The sequence below is a fragment of the Chaetura pelagica genome, unplaced genomic scaffold (genome assembly GCF_000747805.2).
Source record: "Chaetura pelagica isolate M959 unplaced genomic scaffold, ChaPel_1.0 scaffold91, whole genome shotgun sequence".
In the NCBI taxonomy this organism is placed as follows: Eukaryota; Metazoa; Chordata; class Aves; order Apodiformes; family Apodidae; genus Chaetura; species Chaetura pelagica.
Window position 1 is genome coordinate 804,394 of NW_009952042.1, and position 20,906 is coordinate 825,299.

General features: G+C 49.3%; 1 protein-coding gene across 1 annotated transcript in view; it reads right to left on the reverse strand.

The window, feature by feature from the left end:
* Positions 1–20,906, reverse strand: part of DCC (DCC netrin 1 receptor) — a gene marked incomplete at its 5' end in the record, with an annotated part of 160,854 nt that overhangs the window by 97,271 nt on the left and 42,677 nt on the right. Inside the window, 4 exons of the mRNA XM_010002791.1 lie at positions 451–500; positions 8,514–8,652; positions 9,537–9,685; positions 19,684–19,838. Coding sequence (XP_010001093.1) covers positions 451–500; positions 8,514–8,652; positions 9,537–9,685; positions 19,684–19,838 — 493 coding nt within the window. The remainder of the gene's footprint in view (positions 1–450; positions 501–8,513; positions 8,653–9,536; positions 9,686–19,683; positions 19,839–20,906) is intronic.

Sequence of the window (20,906 nt, forward strand, 5' to 3'; positions counted from 1 at the left end):
CAGGAAAATAATAGATTGGAGAGGAAGAAATGCACCTTTCACAAAAATCCCACACTGGTTGGCATCAGCAAGAGGACAGACCTGCCCGTGGCGCCTACAACCTGCCTGTGCAATAATTCCTTCCCCCATCTCTGCTCCCCCAGGAACAGCTCAGCTCCTCATTATTCCCTGAGATTGTTCCATTTAATCAAAGTGCAGTTTAGGTTTATTGCAGATGTTAATCTGCCATCAGGGACCAGTTTATGCTTGTTCACCAACGTTGAAGTGATACCAGTGCTGCCCAAAAGCCTCTCTGGAGGCATCGCCGCTTCTCTCGCCAACCTTGTTGGGGTGGCTCGTTCCTGCTTTGAACATGAGCACCCAGAGGAGTGAAGGGAACCTTCTGCAAGGGGCAAGTTGGGTCTCTCTGCCTGGTGGCCAGGAGGTGCCAAAAGCATGTGGGAGACTTACCCTGGAGTTAACCACTTCCAAGGAGACGTTCTGAGGCGTCGCGCTGGGCACTGCAAGGGAAGCAAAGCAAAAAGGCATTGGAAACGTTGCCCTTAGTGGCTCCAAGTCAGAACAGGTTACACCCTAGATTTCTCACTGGGGAAGGAAAAAAGGGCAGCTTGTACACTTTGTGGATAATCTGGTCAGGTGGCACTTCAGAGGTCCCTTCAGGAGAGAGAAAACAAAGGCATCTGTTCCCTTCTTCCCACTGTTGAGAGCCTGATTAGCAAGCCCTTTGAAGAGCCCATCAGCAGGTCCCTGCAGAGACACCAGCTCCTTGAATTCACTCATTTCTTAGCAACTTGGGCTGAAATCAACTAGAACCTGCTGCAGTGTCTCTGGTTTTTTTGTATCAAAGCTCATTGCAGAACCTCTCTCATACATAGACAGCTCAGGGTGCTCCTCCCTCAGCAGCCCCTTTTTTACATGGGTGCCTGAGGGGAAGAAGAAAAGAAACTTGGCTTTTAGATATTGCTTTCAAAAAGAAAAGAACATCTCACATGAAGGCTCTGCTTGTCACACACTTTATAATCCACACCTCATTTCAGACCACTGAACTTTGTTAGATCCATTCTGAAAAAAGAGACTTCCATCCTGCAATAACTACTCGTGGTCTTTACAAAGAGGCCTCACCTGGCACCCACAGCTTGAAATAAAACCACTGCTCTGCATCAAGGTGTGGGGGTTTTTTTTCCCATCTTGAAAGCTCCTTGAATCTCATACTCCCTCTGGATATAGTCACTGGAAAAACCTGTATGGAGCAGGAGGATTTAGCCCATCCAATGCTGCTGGATCCCTCCCTGTGAAGGATTGGGCTCCCAGCACTGAGAGGCACCATGAGCACCAGTCAGTGCTCAACATCCCCATGGTTGGACAGGCCAACTAACTACTGACCAGTATGGGCCTGTTTTCCACTGTACCTCTGGATATCTATTCCCAAGAGGCTTGTGGAGCAGCAGCTCAAATGTATATTCCTCCAGCTGATGGATAATATTAATTATTCATTAATTAATTGCTGAGGAGCCAAGAGCCTTCAATAAAATGTTAGTGGTGGGTGATGCATCAGCTCCTTGACATGAACCCAAAGCTTTCTTTTCCTTCCAGCCTGCTCAGCTGGGCTGCTGAAGAGTTGAAAAGCAGAGATGGGCTTTCATGTTACAGGAAGGTGACCCTGAACTTGGATGGAAAGTGCTGAAAAAGGACTATGGTGAAGACCCAATGGAAGAGTTTAGAGTGCAATATATTAAGGAAAAATGAGATGAAATGGTTTTTCAGGGGACAAGAATGACTGTATCCAGGCAAACCAGAGTTGTTTAACAAGATATGAACAAGAAAACCAAGAGCAAAACCATTCCTGTGGCAGTTGCCCACTACATTTGAATTGATTCAGCCATGATCTACAAGAATGAGCTGAAACATCTTAGAGACCAAACCAATTCATTTTATTGAAATAAGTGTAGTTTGAAGAAGTGTTTGGATTATTATTTGTTGCTATTTGCATGGGGAAAGGACTTCTGGCTGTAGAGAGTCATTTCAGACACTGGCAGTGCTGAAGGGCAGGTTGGATGGGGCTTGGAGCAACCTGGGTTGGTGGGAGGTGTCCCTGCCCATGGCAGGGAGGTTGGAACTGGATGATCTTCCAACTCAAACCATTCCATCATGGTTCTGTGGGGGCTGTTATCTCCAACTACAGTCTGTTTCTATAGCCTATATTGTCCCTTTAGTCTATGTTGTCCCTAGAAGCTGCCAGCTGGAGAGGAGCCAACTGCCTGAAGACCAGCCCGCCCAAAGAGCCAGGCTGCATCTCCAGTGAGAAACCACCTCTGCCCTTAACATCTAGGAATCTCTAAACCCTGTAACAGCCACTAATAGGATAAGAAACACCCTGTGCAGTCATCAAAGGAGAGGATGGCAGCAAATCACAGAAATGATACTTCTCCCAGATCATTTTAAGCAGCCCTGGTCCAACAGCTCCTCGGTTGGACCCTGTCCAGTCACCTCTACGTTCAAGAAACAAATCCCCCCCAAGTGCAGCACTTGGTAGGATCCTATTTAAAGCAGTCAGAGCACATTTATCAACTAAAGTTTTAAATACAGGGCACAGAAGAGTAGGAGTAACATTAGCTAAACAGGAGGGTCCCCCCCCAGCAGCAAAGTCCCACGTTAATATTGTTGTCCGCGAAGATTCTGTGGATCATAAAAAGGAAAAGAAGACATAAAACCCCTGCATTTGTATCCAAATAATTGCAAAACTCAGATTACTTGGAGGCAGAGGTACAGCAAAGTGAGTAACAAGGAGCACAGAAACTCCTCCCCAGTCTGGGGATTCCAGGTCACAGAGATTCACTTTTGGAAGTAGCCAGGGTGAGCACCAGGCTGAGCCACCCAGGAGCTCCTGGTGACAGCGTCTGAGTCTCTGCACTGTAATCCTAGCACAGCTTCATTTGAGGATTTATGCTCAAGGAATATACAAAACTACCTTGAGGTCCTCTGGTTTGACCTCCCAACCCTGCCCTTCCATCAGGGTGGGCAGTCCAGGCTGGGGGACACGATGGGACACTGGGGGACCCCACTCTCACCTCTGCCTCGACCGGGGCTCCACTGACAAAACGTTTCACCATTTAGTCTCTTACTTCTCCCTCTCCAGACAAGCAGCTTTAGAAACTGGTTTCTAGTTTCCCTAGCACAGGAACTCTCCTTCCTTTGTTACCACAGTCCCCGTGACAGCACCAAGTTGATCCAAGGCAGCAGCAAACAGGACATGAGATGTTTCATCTCCCTGAGCAGAGAGGAGATGTCACCGCTCACACTCCTCGCGGTTTGAAAAATACCAGACAGAAAACTGTCTCTGTGATGTACTTGGCACTGCAAGAAGGGGGGAAAAAATGGAAAAGGAGATATTTTTGGACACTTCTGAGTGAGCTGGCTCTGCTGGATGCTGTAGCCTCTGGCTCAGGAGGAAGGCAGAGCTGCTCGGAGCCTCAGTTTCCCCAACGTGATTCCTCTTTTCCTTCTCCCATGGGCAGCAGAAGTTCATCCCAACAAGCAGCCATCACCACCTTAAACCTTTCTCTCTTGTTAGTGATTTCCAAGCTTTATTGCTGCTTCAATCCCCTACCAGACAAACTTCTCTTCATTTTTATGGCACGTTCCCCAACCCCCCCTCTGACATGTTCCTTATCCTTTCCTCCAGATCTTCCACCAGAACAAGAAATCAACCCAGACCTGACCCAGCATCCAACTCCATCTCTTCCCCAGCAAACCTGGTGCCTTTATTCCTCTCTTGCATTTCATTCAAGGAGACACTTGGCAGGACCAAATCAGAGCCCCTGATGGACCATCTCAGGTATTTTTTTCAGTTGTCCATCAGATGACTCCATGACCTTTGTGGTTTGGCTGTTTGTTCTTCTTGGACAAGAATGGTCCAGAAGGAATGAGGTGGCTGAGCAAACCTCTGAGGATTTCCCTGCAGCCCAGAGAGCTCCCAGGTCCTCAGGTTTTGGAGGGACAGAGGGACTGGGGACAGTGAGCCAGGAGGCAAGGGTGCCAAAACCAGGTTGTCAACTCAACAATGACATGGACACCAGGTAAGGAAGCCTTGCTGGTGCTGGTACAAACTCCAGCCACCAAACCTTCATCCTGTCACTTCACATCCTTGTCCCAAGCCCTTCCCCAGCTTTCCTGGAGCCCCTTCAGGCACTGGAAGCTGCTCTAAGGTCTCCCTGGAGCCTTCTCTTCTCCAGGCTGAACACCCCAACTCTCCCAGCCTGGCTCCAGAGCAGAGCTGCTCCAGCCCTCCCAGCATCTCTGTGACCTCCTCTGGACTCTCTCCAACAGCTCCATGTCCCTTTTATGTTGGGGGCTCCAGAACTGGACCCAGTACTGAAGGAAAGGGTCTCACCAGAGTAGAGTGGGACAATCCTCTCCTCCCTCCACCTGCTAGGTCACTAAGCCACATCCAAACTGACTAAGATGCATGGGTTAGTGTTAGGGGAATTTGTTATACCAAGGGGTTGGGCTTTTGGGACAGGACAGTAAGGGATTTGGTCCCCAGCACTGTTGACCTCCAATAACTTAATCTTTGTAGCTCTGAGCGATGGGTTTTGTTGTCATAAACACCCTCCCAACCCCTTTCCTCCTCACCCTGCTATCAGAAAGCCCAGGACTGGCTCCTGCCATCAGAGAACCTCCATGGACTGTCTCCTGTGTCAATCAGAACATCCATCTCCCATTGGTACTTTTAAGAAAGAAATCATCATGATGGCCAGAAATGATATTAAAATCAAGTCCTCAGGAAGCAGGAAATAAGTCTGGCTGCCAATTGCTGGGATTCAATGGGGTTTGATACCTTCATGAGCATGTTAGTCCCCCCTGCACCTCTGAACCAGCACCCAGCTTGGCCACAGATGAGCTGAGCTGTGGTTGAAACTGGAAAGGAAGCCTTAAAGACCCAGTATGTCCTTAGAGCTGGTGAATGGTCCCCTGGGGGCTGGAGCTGCCACACTCCTTCCCCTTGACTGGGGAGGGTGTTTCTTGGACTAGATGATCTTTCAAGGTCCCTTCCAACCCCTAAGATTCTATGATTCTATAGATTCTATCCCATAATCATATGGGAAATTTCTGCCTCCAGATCTGCAGGAACTAATAGCACAGGATTTTTGGTTGGGTTTTTTTTTTGTTGGTTTTTGGGGTTTTTTTGTACAACTCCATGTCCTGTCACACACTGTGCAGCAAAGGCCTGGCCCAGAAATCACAACCTGCTCAAGAGGAAGGCAGAGTTAAAAATGATCTTGTCATTTCTACAAGAGGAAAGGAAAAGCAGACCCATCTACCAGGACTTTTCTCCCATTTTCCATGGTTGATTCTGTGTTTGCAACCAGCTTTCAGAAGGGAGTCCTCTGAGAGGAGCATCCCAGCTCCTTGGGTTTGGTTCCTGATGTGAAAATCAACTGCATGGACCAGGATGGGAAGTGTAGGTGAAGCAAAGATCAAAGGGAGCTGGTCATGACAAGCAAAATGCTCCTTGCAATGGTTTTGTCTGGTGGCAAAAGGAGATGGGAAACGTGGCCAGCTCCTGTCCATGAGTGATGGAGCTGCCAAGTCTCAGTTGGAGCTGGAAGATGGGTTGGTTGCAACCCAAAAAGCAGAGAGGGGCATCCTGGGGAGCTGCTCTTGTCCACAGGGAGAGTGGTGGCAGAGGATGCAGGAACAAAACTTGCCCCAAAGCAAATGTGTGTACAGACAACTACAGGTTTTATCCTTCCCTGACCTCTCACCAAGAAGTCAGGATGGGATTCAATGTCTTTGTCTCCTTTATTGTGCATCCTTCTAGCAAAAGGGACCTCAACCCTGGGAAAGGTCTCTGCATGGTACCATAAAAGAAGAACTCATAGGAAGTTTTGGTGCTGCAGACTTGCTCTCTCCACTCCCTCCTCTCCTTCTGGGTGGTGGGACAGCCAGGACTGATGCCACCTTCACCCAGGCTTGGCCAAAACCAGGCTCTGGCCCTTTGGTGGCTCTTCCTGAGGCCAGAGACCCAAGAGGTTTCAGGCAGATCCACAAAAAGAAAGCCAAGATATCCTAAAGGAAGTTGCTCTTCTTTCACACCTGCTCCAGGTGAAAGGCCAAGAAGTCCAAGACTTCTCTGCAGACCCACTTGTGGCTTCAAAGAAAGAGAAATCCCAATATTGCCTTTTGGCAGATTCCCAAAGCAAAGGCAGGGATGCACACACTCCTGATGTCTCCACAGTCTGACACAAACCTTCTCCTTGGCCAGGATTTCTGCTCCCAGCCAGGTGAAGTGTTCCCAACACTTGGAGAGGTTCATTTGCAGACTCATAAATAACAATCTTCCCCTTTCTCACTCCCAGTGACCTTTTCAACCAACGGGCCCTCAGTGCTACACTTCACCATGTGAATTAAATCAGCATCACATGATGCAAAAGATGCATTTCCACTTGTTTTCCTTTTGTTTTGAGAATTCTAAGTGTGAAGTCATTTCTTCTGCCAAGATCCAGCCTGCATGACAAGGCAGAAGTGAATTTGCTGGGTAGATGGAAGCAGCACTTGAACAAAAGTGTTCAGAGGTGTCAAATGGAAAAATCAGAGTGTGAACAGAGCTGGGTCCTTCTCAGATGAATCTCGTGGCTGATTCAGCCTGGAACAGCACAGATTTGAAACAGTTCTGAGGTTTAACAGCCTCCTTAATCAGGGTTCCTGGCCCCTTCCAAGTTGTTCTTCTAAGAGGTCTCTTTTAATGGGTCTCCACCAGGGTCCTTCACCAAGGTGCCTGCTCATTTCTGAAGTCAGCTTAGGGTGGCTCAGCCTTTTTCAGATGGCAGCCCTGGCTCCTCCAGACCCCTGCCTGAAGTGGCTTCTTTCAGATCCTGCTTTTCCCACTGCTGCTTCTCCAGAGGTCATAGAATCCCAGAAGAATTTTGGTTGGAGAAGACCTTTAAGATCACCCAGCCCAACCACTCCCCCAGCCCTGCCCAGGCCACCCCTGCCCCATGTCCCTCAGCACCACATCTCCAGGGCTTGGAAACCCCTCCAGGGATGGGGACTCCACCACCACCCTGGGCAGCCCTTTTGGTCAAGCAGACCTGGGGACCTGCAGACCACAGGGTAATTCAGGGTGGCAACAAACCCTCTAGGATCAGGTGGAGATGAGACAGGACCATCACTTCCATAGGGGATGTCACCAACCCAAGAACAACCCAAGGACACCTGCAAAGGCCTCTAGAGACAAGAACCAGATGCAAGAGCTTCTCCAGGGCATGGTACCCAAACCCTCTGCTGATTGGCATCAGGATCTACACAGCTTCTACTAACACTGCCCACAAACTGGTATTTCCAGTTGCTCAGGTGAAACATGGAGAAGCAGCTGGGTCACCAGACAGGAAACCTGCCATTCTCAACCTCATCCAAATTTTGGGGTAGAACTTCATGAAAAAAATGACAGAAGGATTTGTAAATAGAAAAGGATACATCTCCATCTCCCTGGTCTCCACTCCATTTTTTTTTTTTCTGCTCTAGCATCAACCTACAGCTTGGAAAGGAGCAAGGGTGACATTTTTAGGCAACTCAGAAGATACCTCTGCCTGTGGTTCCCCCCCATGTGCTGGCAACTGTTTCTATATATGCCCAGCAAGTTGAAACCCACAGCAACTTCTTTTTTTTGTCTGCTCCCTGATTTTAGGCCCCCATGTCAAAGCAAACATTTTTCCCCCTGAAAATGACCTTCAACGAGTGATCCCAACTCAGGCCATGGCCACACAAACTCCTATGTCTTGTTTTATTAACCCAAAATAAAGAAGTGGTCTGAATTCTCATCAGAAGGGAAAGCAACTGTCTCTAAAGCTCACTTGAGAAGCTGACAACTGGCTGTGGGGCTGAGTCAGGAGCTGGTCCATCCCTGGAGCCTGGTTCCTGCTTTATGACCTCTCACCAACCCCACTTAAGGATTTTTTTCATGCATTTTTAATGGGTTTTACACTTTTATAGCCTGAATGACTCCAGTAAAGTCATTCCTGGGTTAGCCAGATGTGGGGATCAGGCTCAGTGACTTCCAGAGGAGAAGTCTGGTGATATCAGGCACAACCAAGTGCTTCTGAAGGCCAAGGAAAATGGAATTTATCTCCAAAGATAATGAGAGGTCAGGGAAGGAGGCTGAGGTAGAAGCCCTGCCACATTTGCTACCCCTGTGTGGGGAAAACCCAGGCTCAAATGAAGCTGGAACAAAAAAAGGGGCTGTTGACAAGCTGAGAGGATCCACCAGGGCCTAAATTAAGGAGGGAGTGAAGAGAAAAGTAGACTATCCTTATCACAAAACATCTGCATCATGATCTGAACACGTTCTCCTCGGGGACAAACACCAGCTGGGAGGTACCAAACCTCTCCTTGCCATCCCGCGGGGCCAATCACCTCCCGCTGTCATTCCTGCCCCTTCCAACCCGGGATGGCAGAAGAAAAGAACCTGAGGGTTGCAAGGAACAGGCACAGCCTGCCCCTCTGTCCCCACTCACCATCTGAAAGGGTGGTGACCACCACGTCCTGGCTGGAGCCGCCGGGGCCGTAGCGGTTGTAGGCGAGGAAGCGCAGGGTGTACTCGGTGAACTTCTTCAGCCCCTCCAGCTGGTAGGACAGCCCGTCCACCTCCACGGTCTAGGACACACAGACAAGCACAGTGAAACAGGAGGAAAAACCATCTCACCTTGAAGGTGGCAGAGCCCTGGGACAGGTTGCCCAGGGAGGCTGTGGAGTCGCTGTCGCTGTCGACGTTCCAAACTCATCTGGTGGGATCTGCTGTAGGTGACCCTGCTCTAGCAGGTTCTAGATGGTCTCCAGAGGTCCCTTCCAACCCTGACCACCCTATGACAAACCGAGGGGAAATGTGACAACCAGTGGCACCAAGGGGTGGGTGGGTGGATGAGAGGTGGGCTTTTCACTCTTGGAGCAGCAGAGCTAACCCCTCGAACTGACACAACAACTCAAGGTCTCCAGCTTGGTCTCAAGTCTAAAAACTAGATACAAGGAAGACATTCTTTATGCTGAGGGTGGTGAGACCCTCTCCCAGGTTACCCAGAGAGGTGGGAGATGCCCCATCCCTGGAAACATCCCAGCTCAGGTTGGACAGGGCTCTGAGCAACCTGCTCTAGGTGCAGATGTCCCTGCTCACTGCAGGTTGGACTGGATGGCCTTGGAAGGTCCCTTCCCACCCAAACCATCCCATGACTTTCAAAGACAATTTGTAACAGAGCAGCCTGTCATCATTTTTTCCCCTCTTACTTGGAAGAAGCTCCAAGAAGCAACTGTAGAATCTAAGTTCTAGGGTTTGGGGAAGATACTAGTTGTAGAAAGATCAGGCCCCTTGTGCCTCCTTCCACCTCCAGACCCCATTTTATCCTGGTGGCAATTTCTTCAACTTGATTTGCTCTTTTATCACTGGATGAATCCACCAAACCTCTCCCTCTGAAGACCTGCAGGTGCCTCCAGCAAACAGCTCCTGTTGCCAGGGAGGGCAGAGCTGCCCTGTTCACCCCCCTCACCTGCTCTCTTCCAGTTGCTGTCTCTGTACAGAAGAGCCTGTAGCCTTGAACAGGGCCATTGGCATAGGCTGGAGGATCCCAGGAGACCAGGATGGAGGTGGGGGAGGTAGACACAGCCCGTAGGTTTTCCACCGGCCCAGGGACTTGCACTGCACGGGAAGGAGAGGATGGTGTGAAAGCCCCATTCCCACATCACCCAGGTCCCCAGCATGACACACCTCTGAGGGCTGCTTGCCCCAGCACTGCTTCAGCCCTGTGCACCTTCAAAGCTCCAGGCAAAACCCAACAGGGGTGACAAACCCATGAGAAATGCACTGTAGAAAGACTGGTGGGAACTTAGCACCGTGAATCCGTGAACTTCTGAGGAGGGTTGTTCCACCAAGGCTACAGCTCTGTGCCTTTGGCTCAGTGGATGGATGTCATCTTCAAGTGGACTTTCTGGGAAATAAACTCCAAAACACCCCAGAGATGCCTTTACCTTGAGGTAGCAGGACCTCAGAGACACACCAACCTGATCACCCAAGACCAGCTCAAGCAACCTTATTGCCATTAGAGGAACCACCAGAGAAACTCACCAGCAAACACCACCTGACACATCCAAAGTCATCTCCTAACCATGCCAACCATGAGCTTAAAGCTGCTTTCTAGGGAGGCACCACTTAGACATGTGCTTCTGCCCCAGCTCTGGAGGCACCACCTCAATGCTCTCCCATGATCCATTGATTTGAATCACAGCAGCAGGTCTGGGGTTCTTTTAGCAAGCAATTAACCTTCAAAATCCCTCTGTTGGTTTCTCCTCACAGCACCGTGCCCATGGACACGTTTGTGAAGCTCCTTGATGCATTCCTCACTCTACCTCAGCTGCCTGAGGAGCTGCAGATCAACCAGGGATGAAGCTTTAGAGACTTCTCACAATCTGCAAACCCTAAAACTCAGACCTCAGTGGTATCAACTTCATTATTCATTTGCCATTCCAGTTCTTCTCTTCAATAATATCCCAGTTTGCACATTGCCCAGCACTGCCAGAAACCACAGGGCTGTCACAAACCCCTTTTGAAAAGCAAATCAAGGAATAAAACTGGTAAAATAGCCCATCCTTGAACCTGTTAACCTGGTTTGGGTTAGTTCTGCAAGCACAGAGGTTTAGCCTCTCAGTGGAGCTCCTGTGAAAGGCAAAACCCTAGAGGCTGGTGGGTGGAGCAGCACACAACTCCTCCCCAAAATGGGCTGGAATCACTTCTTGAAGCAAAAGAGCTGAAAAAAAAAGGTGTTTAATAAACTCCTGTCACTACCAGAAAATCACTCCCTGTTGGGCCTGACCCCAAGGGCAACTGATGTTTGGGGATGAAGCTGCTGATAAGTGATCTGCACCTTCAACTGGAGCAAAATGAGGAGAGAAAAAAGAGAATGACAATGGAAAATGTTTTTCTTTCCTTTGCCCAGCTTTCCTTTTCATTCTGCTTCAATATTTCTGGCCCTCTAATGTGCTTAAGGTCTCTGCATTTTCAGCACACACAAAGCATTTAATAATCCCTCCTGATCCTTCCTGTCAAATCATAATCTCAGGAAAATTGGCATTAAGTTCTCAAGCTTTTCCTAAAGTCTTGTTCCTAAACAGCAGCCAAGCCCTCAAAGTGCTTTACATTCCATTAAGACAAGACATTCAATCATGTTTCTTCTCAAGTCTGACTTTGACAACTAAGAGCCTCCTTTCTCCAAGAAAAAAGGATCAAGGGAAGAGGGCAGGGAGGTGACTGATGCATTTTTTTTGTTCCCATGGGCTCCACATCATGCTTCAAGATCCATCAGAACCCACCATTCCTCTGACAGTGCCCTCCTGTTCTCAGGAAAGATCAGTTTGGTATCTCAGGTGGCTTCACCAACACAACTGCTTGCACAGAGTTGGATGCTGCTCTCCCAACTAACAGATCTGGGGCTATGGGGGGGAATTCTGCAGCAAAAGGATGAGAGGGAATGATTTGAAGCTGAGGAGGAAAGAATTAGATGAGATCTGAGAAAGAAATTCTTGGCTGTGAGGGTGGTGAGACACTGGAACAGGATGCCCAGAGAAGCTGTGGCTGCCCCATCCCTGGCAGTGTTGAAGGGCAGGTTGGATGGGGCTTGGAGCAGCCTGGGCTGGTGGGAGGTGTCCCTGCCCATGCAGGGGGTTGGAACTGGATGATCTTTAGTCCCTTCCAACCCAAACCAATCTGGGCTTCTATTCATTCTTGAAAGGACTTGGGACTTTCCAGGAGAAACAGGCTGGAGCACAAGTCCCTTGGTCAAGTGCAGAGATCCAAGAGTCTACCATCTGTCCCAGGCTTAGTCCCTCCATTAAATCTGTAGCAAACACAGCACAAATGGCCTCCATCATAACTGAGGTGTCTAGACAAGGCTGTCCCACCAAGAAAACCTGCCTGTCTCTACAGAGACAGCATTGTTTCTGATGAGAAGGTTTGAGAAGAGCTCTGTGTCACCATTCAGGAGAATCTGGTGGCACTGGATCAGCTGAAGGCACTGAGCAGGTCTCTTCCTGGTTCCCAAATCAGGCTTCATTTCATCTCCAGTGCCTCCACCATCACTGTTGTGGGAAAGCTGGAGCCAAACAAACACACCCCAGTGGTCCTCAACTCAGCATGGACTTTTGGATCTATCTCAGTGCTCTTGGCCAAAGATCACACTGTGCCAAAGCCAAACCCCAAGTCTAGCAGGGGGAAAGGACAACCTAGAGCTGTGACATCAAAACACACCCTTGAGGGACCCAAAGATGAAGGAAACAGTTCCTAGTGCAAATGAGCTTCCACCTTTCACGTCGGTTGAGGTGACAACATGGTTGGCAACAGCCTCTCAGTGCCCCTTGTGCATGACTGTGTGCATCAAGGACCTCTCAATATGCAGATGTCATGTAAATGCTGCAATGCCTTCATTTGCATAGTTGATGAAGGCAGCCTCAGCTCTTCTGCATTGTTCTTCTTCCCAGGTAAGAGTGGCTTGAATTTCCTGCTCCTTCCCAGCAAGTCAGTCACAACAAAGTCTTCTCCTTGGCATAATTGTCCCTTTGCAGCTCAGCCAAAAACCTGGGGCAGAATGAAAACCCTTTTCCAGCCAGTGAAGCTTCTGATTTACAAAATGAGGAGGTGACAAGCACTGAAATTCTTCCTATCAAGCACCTCCATGAAGCACCAGCTCCATGAAGCACTAAGAGGCAGGAGAGTGTGGTGCAGACAGACCTCAGGAATGGGAAACCCTTCTTATCACTTGGCATATTTTCACTCCAGCAGATGATTTCTGGTCAACATGGTCCTCACAGACATCAAAACATGTAGAAAAAGAGCAGTGACAGTTTCTGCTTGGGGAGAAAAATGAAGGAAAATAATTCCATCATGCTGAGAACGTCCAGTAGGGACATTTTTCAAACCAAAAGATCTCTTTTCTAAATAATTTTGATGTGACTGGCACTCATTTTGGGTTAAGATATTCAAAAGATGATAGAATGATTAATTAAAGCAGAAAAAGGAAAGAAATCAAGAAATTTGCCCCATGGAGAAGGACCTTGGGGTCCTGGTAGACAACAAGTTACCCATGGGACAGCAAAGTATCCTGGGGTGCTCTAAGAACAGTGTGGCCAGCAGGTCAAGGTTCTCCTGCCCCTCTGCTCTGCCCTGGTGAGGCCACATCTGGAGGACTGTGTCCAGTTCTGGGCTCCCCAGTTCCAGAGGGACAGGGATTTGCTGGGAAGAGTCCAAGGGAGGCTACAAGGATGATGAAGGGACTGGAACATCTGTCTGAGGAGGAGAGGCTGAGAGACCTGGGGCTGTTTAGTGAGGAGAAGAGAAGGCTGAGAGGGGACCTGATGAATGTCTCTCAATACCTGCAGGGTGGGTGTCAGGAATGGGCCAGTCTCTGCTCAGTGGTGCCTGGGACAGGACGAGGGGAAACGGCCCCAAGTGACAACACAGGAAGTTCCAGCTCAAGATGAGGAGCAACTTCTTTGCTGTGAGGGTGACAGAGCCCTGGGCCAGGCTGCCCAGAGAGGCTGTGGAGTCTCCTTCTCTGGAGACTTTCCAGCCCCATGTGGACACGTTCCTGTGTGACCTGCCCTGGGTGTTCCTGCTGCAGCAGGGGGGTGGGACTTGATGGTCTCCAGAGGTCCCTCCCAACCCCTGTGCTTCTATGAATGAAAAGCCAAGCACCTTCCAGGAGCTACAACAGAAGCAACAGAGAAGAGTTGCCAGAAACAGGCCAAAAAATATTAGAAGCCCAGGAAAAAAATCAGGGATGGGAAGCTAAAATGAGGAGCCTGAGACACACAAAACCTGGCACCACCATTTTTTCCTTCACATCTGCCCAACGTTTAGAAAGGAAGACACGTTTCATTAAAATTACAAGCAATTGAAAAATCTCCCTCCCCTTTCACCCCCAAACACTCTAGAGAAATTCCTCATAAAATTAAAGAACCATGTCATAATGGCATCCAGTTCCCCCAGGGTGTCTTTTCCTGGGCCATTCTGGAAGAGGACAGCTGATACATGAGGGGGCAGCAGAGAAGGTTCATGATGGATCCCCCACGTCCATCATTAGATGGGACTAGCTGCAGGTCTTCTAGAATCACAGGTAGTTTGGGATGGAAGGGACCTTTAAATGTCATCAAGCCCAACCCCCCTGCATGGGACAACTTCAACTGGACCAGGTTGTTCAGGGCCCCATCCAACCTGCCCTTCAACACTGCCAGGGATGGGGCAGCCACAGCTTCTCTGGGCAACCTGGGCCAGGCTCTCACCACCCTCACACCAAAGAATTTCCTCCTCATGTCTCACCTCAATCTCCCCTCTTCCAGTTTTAATCCATTCCCCCTTGTCCCAAGTCCCTCCCCAGCTTTCCTGAAGCCCCTTCAGGCACTGGAAGCTGCTCTAAGGTCTCCCTGGAGCCTTCTCTTCTCCAGGCTGAACACCCCAACTCTCCCAGCCTGGCTCCAGAGCAGAGCTGCTCCAGCCCTCCCAGCATCTCCATGGCCTTCCTCTGGACTCTCTCCAGCAGCTCCATGTCCTTCCAGTGCTGGGGACCCCAGAACTGGACACAGTAAACAGATGTGTCCCTGGGCATGAGAAAGGAGAGAGGAAAGTCCTACCCTCAACAAACAGCCCAGATTGAAAGGGATCTCAGAAAATACCTGTTGACTTTTGCCAACATTGCTCACTTGTGTTCTGGGGATGAAGGAAGGAAGAGGCCTCCACATCCTGCCCAAAGACTCAGAACCTTGACTCCTGACCTCCCAACTTCTTCAACACAAGCTCAGCTTTTTCTCCACCCAGACCCATGACCATTTTACATGGTCTGGTGGGAGGTGCCCCTGCCTTGGAACCAGATGGTCTTGAAGGTCCCTGAACACTCCAACCAGTCTGGGATCCTATGATTCTCATCTCCCTGATCAAACCCACTGTGGTGGAAGGTTTTGTAGACAACCTGCAGTGCCTGCAGGTCCCTTCCCATCATTTCTAGGCACCAATCATCACCTCTCTGACTCAACCTGGTACCCAAAAGAGCCAAGCAGGACACCAAGGCAGCACCAGCACCCTCTGAAACACATCACCACCCAACAGTGGCAGGGGACACCCCTGCTTGGGGACCTTTTCCAGCCCTGAGAGATGCAAACCTGCCAGCATCTCTGCATTGGTGTCTAAACCAGCCAGATCTGCTCCAAGTCTTCAGCAAAACCCAATTACTCCAGTTTATTCTGCCAACTTCATTTGCACAGCTCAACCTAGATGGAACTGATGGATGCTTTGATAAAATTCTCATCTGTGTGGGCTTTAAAGACATCCCTGTCTCTCCTTGCTTTTTCATCTGAAATTTCCTTGCATTAATTTTAATGGCTTTTTAATTTTAGATTCAGTTCTGACATTTGTAGAAGGAATGGATGTTAAAATGGATGGCCAGGCCTTTGGAACATTTCCTGGGCCATCACTCCCAAGGATATTGTCTCCACTGGAAAACTTGTAGGAAAAGAAATCCCCCCCCCAAAATCTCAAACCCTTAAAAAGGTGCTTTGTTGCAGCTCTGGTGGCACTTGTGGTGCTGTTTGTCTTGGCAAAAAAAATTCGTGTGCAACTGATCAGTGTTAAAAAAAGAAAGAATAGAAATGTTTTCCTCACCATCATCACACAAAGTAACATTGTGAAGTGACAAAGGGAGGGGTTTCTGAGGTGAGATGCACCAGCCTCTGGTGGGAACTGAAAGGAGAATAGAGGAAAGGTGGGGAGGGACTTGGGACAAGGGCAGGGAGGGATGGGATGAGGGGGATGGATTAAAACTGAAGAGGAAGGTTGAGGTGAGACATGAGGAAATTCTTTGCTGTGAGGGTGGTGAGACCCTGGCCCAGGTTGCCCAGGGAAGCTGTGGCTGGCCCATCCCTGGCAGCGTTGAAGGGCAGGGTGGGAAAAAGGCAGCCTGGGCTGGTGGGAGGTGTCCCTGCCCATGGCAGAAGGGTTGGAATTAGATGATCTTGAAGCTCCCTTCCAACTCAAACCATTCCCTGATTCTGTGACATGAAAAAATATCTAGGCAGGTGTGATCCTTGGTGACCAAAGTCACCCAAGTCTCCTGTGCCAGTGTGACCCTCCAGCTGCTGCAAACCCCCCACGTACTACAGAATTCCACCCCAAATCTCTCTATTTCTGTCTCAAGTGCTGCATTTTCAGCACTTTGGCCTCCTGGCTGCTCCCCAACCACGGTGGGTCAGAGATTTGCTCCTGGCAGCACAGCATGGGGGGGGGGGGGCACACACATCTGGGGCCACAGCTGGGCTTCTCCTAAGTAGGTATAAACCCACCTCCCTACCTCAGAAAGATGCAGTAATTCATTATTCTTTCTAAAGCCCTTAAAGAAGCTTGGGTAGGAGTTGAGATGTTAAATGTTAAATTCCTTTCCCTGGAAGGGGGGAGGAGAGGGACTTTCTGAAACCAGAGTGATGCCACCAAGTTCCTTTGGGGCCCAGCACTGTGTCTCCCTGTCCATCTTCTCTTCCCCCACCTAATATACACATCAGGGAGACATTCACTGAGGAGGAAACTGGTTGGAATTCCTACTGGCTGTGAAAAAGGAGTGAGCTGGTCCCTCAGCAGGGAGCTGCTTTCAAAGCTGGGAGGGCCAATTTCAATCCTTCTGGCAATAATAGATGGGCTGCTTTGTTCTCTCCTCCCAAGCTGCTTTAACAGCATCTTGAGGAGCCCAAATAATACCTCACAAAGTCTCCACATGTGGTATGAAAAGATTAGCCATGGCTTAAGCAACCAGGGATTTAAATCCAGACTGATAATACTGTAGTGAAATTATATATATATAAAGGCAGAGAAAAAAAAGGGGTTGTAGTTGAATAAAAAAAAGAGAAGAGGGGAGTGTGTTAATCTGGGGACAAAGACCTTCATAAAATCCCAGCCTCTCTATTCTGGATGATTATTTCCAAAGAGCTGAAACTTGTTCTGCTGATCTTCTAAACTGATTACTGAGCAAAACGCCTGCACTTTTAGAACCAGGCCCTGACAGACATGACTTTTAGATGTCCCTTTCCATCAGCTTTTGGGTATTTTTCCTTCTCTCTCCCCCTACTTTAACAATGCCAGATCACATCATCCCTCTGCTATTTTCCAATAATGTGGAAATTCAATTTCTGTGCAGCCAGGTAATTTATTGGACAATAGGTACAGCGTGTTCTCCGAGACAGCCGGGGAGATGCCTCCCAGGACCAAAGAGAGTTGTTGCAAAATGATAAGATAATGTGGTCAACAAGTAAAAAGCCAGGAGGAAAAAAAAAAATGGAAAGCAATCTCTTCCTTCCTGCTCAAATTTGACACTTGAGAGAAACCTTCTGAGTTATTCAATGGGAGAGTCCAAATGTCTACGCTGAGCCCGCGAGTCGGTAACTCCGCGTCGTGGCTGCTTGGAGGTGGGAGCAGCAGAGGGGGAGTGGTGCCTGCTCTGAGCAGTTTGGGAAGAGAAAGGCATCTTTCCCAGCTGAAATGTTCTTTAAATTCTATCAATATATATAGATAAAGCAGAGACACATGCAGAAAGGTGCATACGTGCACGTGCGTGTGCTTGGGCGGAGATCGATTATCAATAGGTAAGAGATGCTGATGTTTCATTACCTCCCACCCTCACTTTCAAAAAACTGAGTCAGGAACTGATTTTCAGGAGTTATTCCCCTAAAAAAAGGCTGGGCTATCACCCTGTTTACATGTGCACGTGGCAAACAAATGCAAGAAGCAGCAGAACAAGCTCAGAGCAGGAATTGAAGGCGGATCCAAAAGGCAAAGCCAGCAATCCAGAAATCCACATGTCTCTGGAGATAATTCCCTACCATCACTGCCCTTGGGGGCTGGGGAAGTGATGAGAGGGAGGAAAAACCATGCTTGGTGATCAACTTACAGACACAAAATCACAGAGGGCTCTATGTCTAAAGGTCCCTTTTTCCTTGCCTGCTCAGAGGTTGTGGCACATGATGGCACTGACCCTAACAGACACTGTTCCTGGGGCTCAGCTTAGTCACCAGTTCAAAAGCCACCTCAAGCCACCTCCAGAGGCTCATCTTTCCACAGGATTCATTTCCAAGCTCTTCCTCTCCCTCCCTCCACCCCCCAGAGAGTCATTCCCACCTCCTCTCCCTGCTCCCAGCCAAAAGCCACCTGTGAAAACCCATCTGGAAAGCACAGTTCAGGGGTTGCCAGCACAGCTGTCTCTCTTCACACCAGGGGTTTTCAGGCAAAACTTGCCTTCCAGCTCCATTTCTGCCCGTGGCAACGTGTGAGGATGTGAAACAGTTTCTTTGCTTCTGTTAAGTGTTATATTTCCCACCTTATTAAAGAGGGAGAGCAGATTCTGGCAGGGACTTGGAGAAGATGCATAAAAGCAGCTCAGCATCCCACCATCACCCACACGGCTCCTCCAAGCAGACCAGTGTCCACCAGTATAAAGCAAAGCACCCATTTCAGTGCTAAAAACTAGATACCAATCCCATGTTTAGGATTCATTCTTCTGAGTAACTATTTCTTGCCATGGAAGGGCTCAGTGTTTCCATACAACAGCCCTTCTTGGACCTTCCAAGAAACTCCAATAGGACAAACTCAAGCAGAAGAAGACTAGATGTGGGCCAACATTTTCAACCACATGAGACACAGAGAAAGAGCAAAGGGTCTACCAAAACCTTCCCCCTGCTCCAAAGATTTACCAAACATTAAGAGAAAGAATCACAGAATCATAGAATGGGTTTGGTTGGAAAAGACCTCCAAGATCATCCAGCCCAACCCTTCCCCCAGCCCTGCCAAGGCCACCCCTGCCCCATGTCCCTCAGCACCACATCTACAGGGCTTGGAAACCCCTCCAGGGCAGCCTGTAGGTTCATGGAAAGGGTTGTCAGACATGGGTTGAGTCTCCATCCCTGGGTGTGTTTAGAAGTCATCTAGATGTGGTGCCTGGTCTTGGAAGAGCAGGGTTGATGGTGGGACTCAATCATCTTGAAGGTCTTTGCCAACCTCAGTGATTCTGTGATATTTTCCAAGAGGAGCTCTAGGAGCACCTGAAACCAGTGTCCCGAGCTCTAGGAACACCTGAAACCAGTGCCCTGAGCTCCAGGAACACCTGAAACCAGTGCCCTGAGCTCCAGGAACACCTGAAACCAGTGCCCTGAACTCCAGGAACATGTGGAACCAGCGCCCTGAGCTCCAGGAACACCTGAAACCAGTGCCCTGAGCTCCAGGAACACCTGAAACCAGTGCCCTGAGCTCCAGGAACATGTGAAACCAGTGCCCTGAGCTCTAGGAACACCTGAAACCAGTGCCCTGAGCTCCAGGAACACCTGAAACCAGTGCCCTGAGCTCTAGGAACACCTGAAACCAGTGCCCTGAGCTCTAGGAACATCTGAAACCAGTGCCCTGAGCTCTAGGAACACCTGAAACCAGTGTCCCGAGCTCCAGGAACACCTGAAACCAGTGCCCTGAGCTCCAGGAACACCTGAAACCAGTGCCCTGAGCTCTAGGAACACCTGAAACCAGTGCCCTGAGCTCCAGGAACACCTGAAACCAGTGCCCTGAGCAGCTGAGGGCTGCAGCCCACCCAGCACCTGCACCCAGCCCCCCTGGCTGTGCAAACTCACGCTCGGGCTGCGTGGCCACCTTGATGAGCTGGGAGGTCTCTCCTGGTCCCCACTCGTTGTAGGCCACCACTCTGAAGGTGTAGGTCTCCTCTGGCTTCAGGTTGCCCACGGTCAGCTGGAGTGTCCCAGATTGAGAGGTGTTCACTGCCCGTTCCCTAAACAAAAAGAGAACCCAAAAAATTGAAGGCACATTTGGATTCCAAGCACAATTTATTTCTGGGGTTGGTTGCCTGAAAAGTTTGATTCCTTCCTCACCAAACTTCATTCTGAGGCTCCTCTGTCTCTATGTTGGTTTGTTTTACATGATTTTTTACTTTCAACAGCTTAATTCAAGTCATGGGGCCCACTGGGAATGCTGCAGCTGCTACAAGAATACCTTGGATTTTAACACTTCATAAGATAGAAATATCTATTATCTTGGTTTATTCTTAAAACATGGAAAACTGATGGAAAGAAATGGCTGCTCAGGAAAGGAAAACATCTCTGGTCAAGGAAGAGAGAGGAATATTACACCATAAACATCCAGCTCATGAAAACTGAATTGGAGAATTCCAGGTTGGAAGAGACCTCAAGGATCATCTGGTCCAACCTTGCTTGGGAAAAGCACAGTCTAGACAAGATGGTCCAGCACAGAGTCCAGCTGAGTCTTCCAAGACACTTGCTCTGGAAATCAAACTCTTGTCAGGGCTAGAATGACAGGATGAGGGGGATGGATTAAAATTGGAAGAGGGGAGACTGAGGTGAGACATGAGGAGGAAATTCTTTGGTGTGAGGGTGGTGAGAGCCTGGCCCAGGTTGCCCAGGGAAGCTGTGGCTGCCCCATCCCTGGCAGTGTTGAAGGGCAGGTTGGATGGGGCTTGGAGCAGCCTGGGCTGGTGGGAGGTGTCCCTGCCCATGCAGGGGGGTTGGATCTAGATGATCTTGAAGGTCCCTTCCAACCCAACCCAGCCTGGAATTCCATAAAAAACATCACTGAGCCATGGCAAAAACAACAGCAGTTGATTTTCCTCCACCAGCTGCTCCCAGTGGGGAGTCCTGGGGTAACTGGTCAGTGGTGGGTCTCCAGAGTGAAGGTACAGCCTAGAGACTGGGAAATGGCAGCCTCTGGCCATGAAGACACCCAGGACATCACTCTCCCATCAGGGCAAGACCCAGATCATTATTCCTGGCACCTGAAGCACCCAGAGCAAAAGTGTCCTGCGTGCTGACATCTCTGCCTTGGG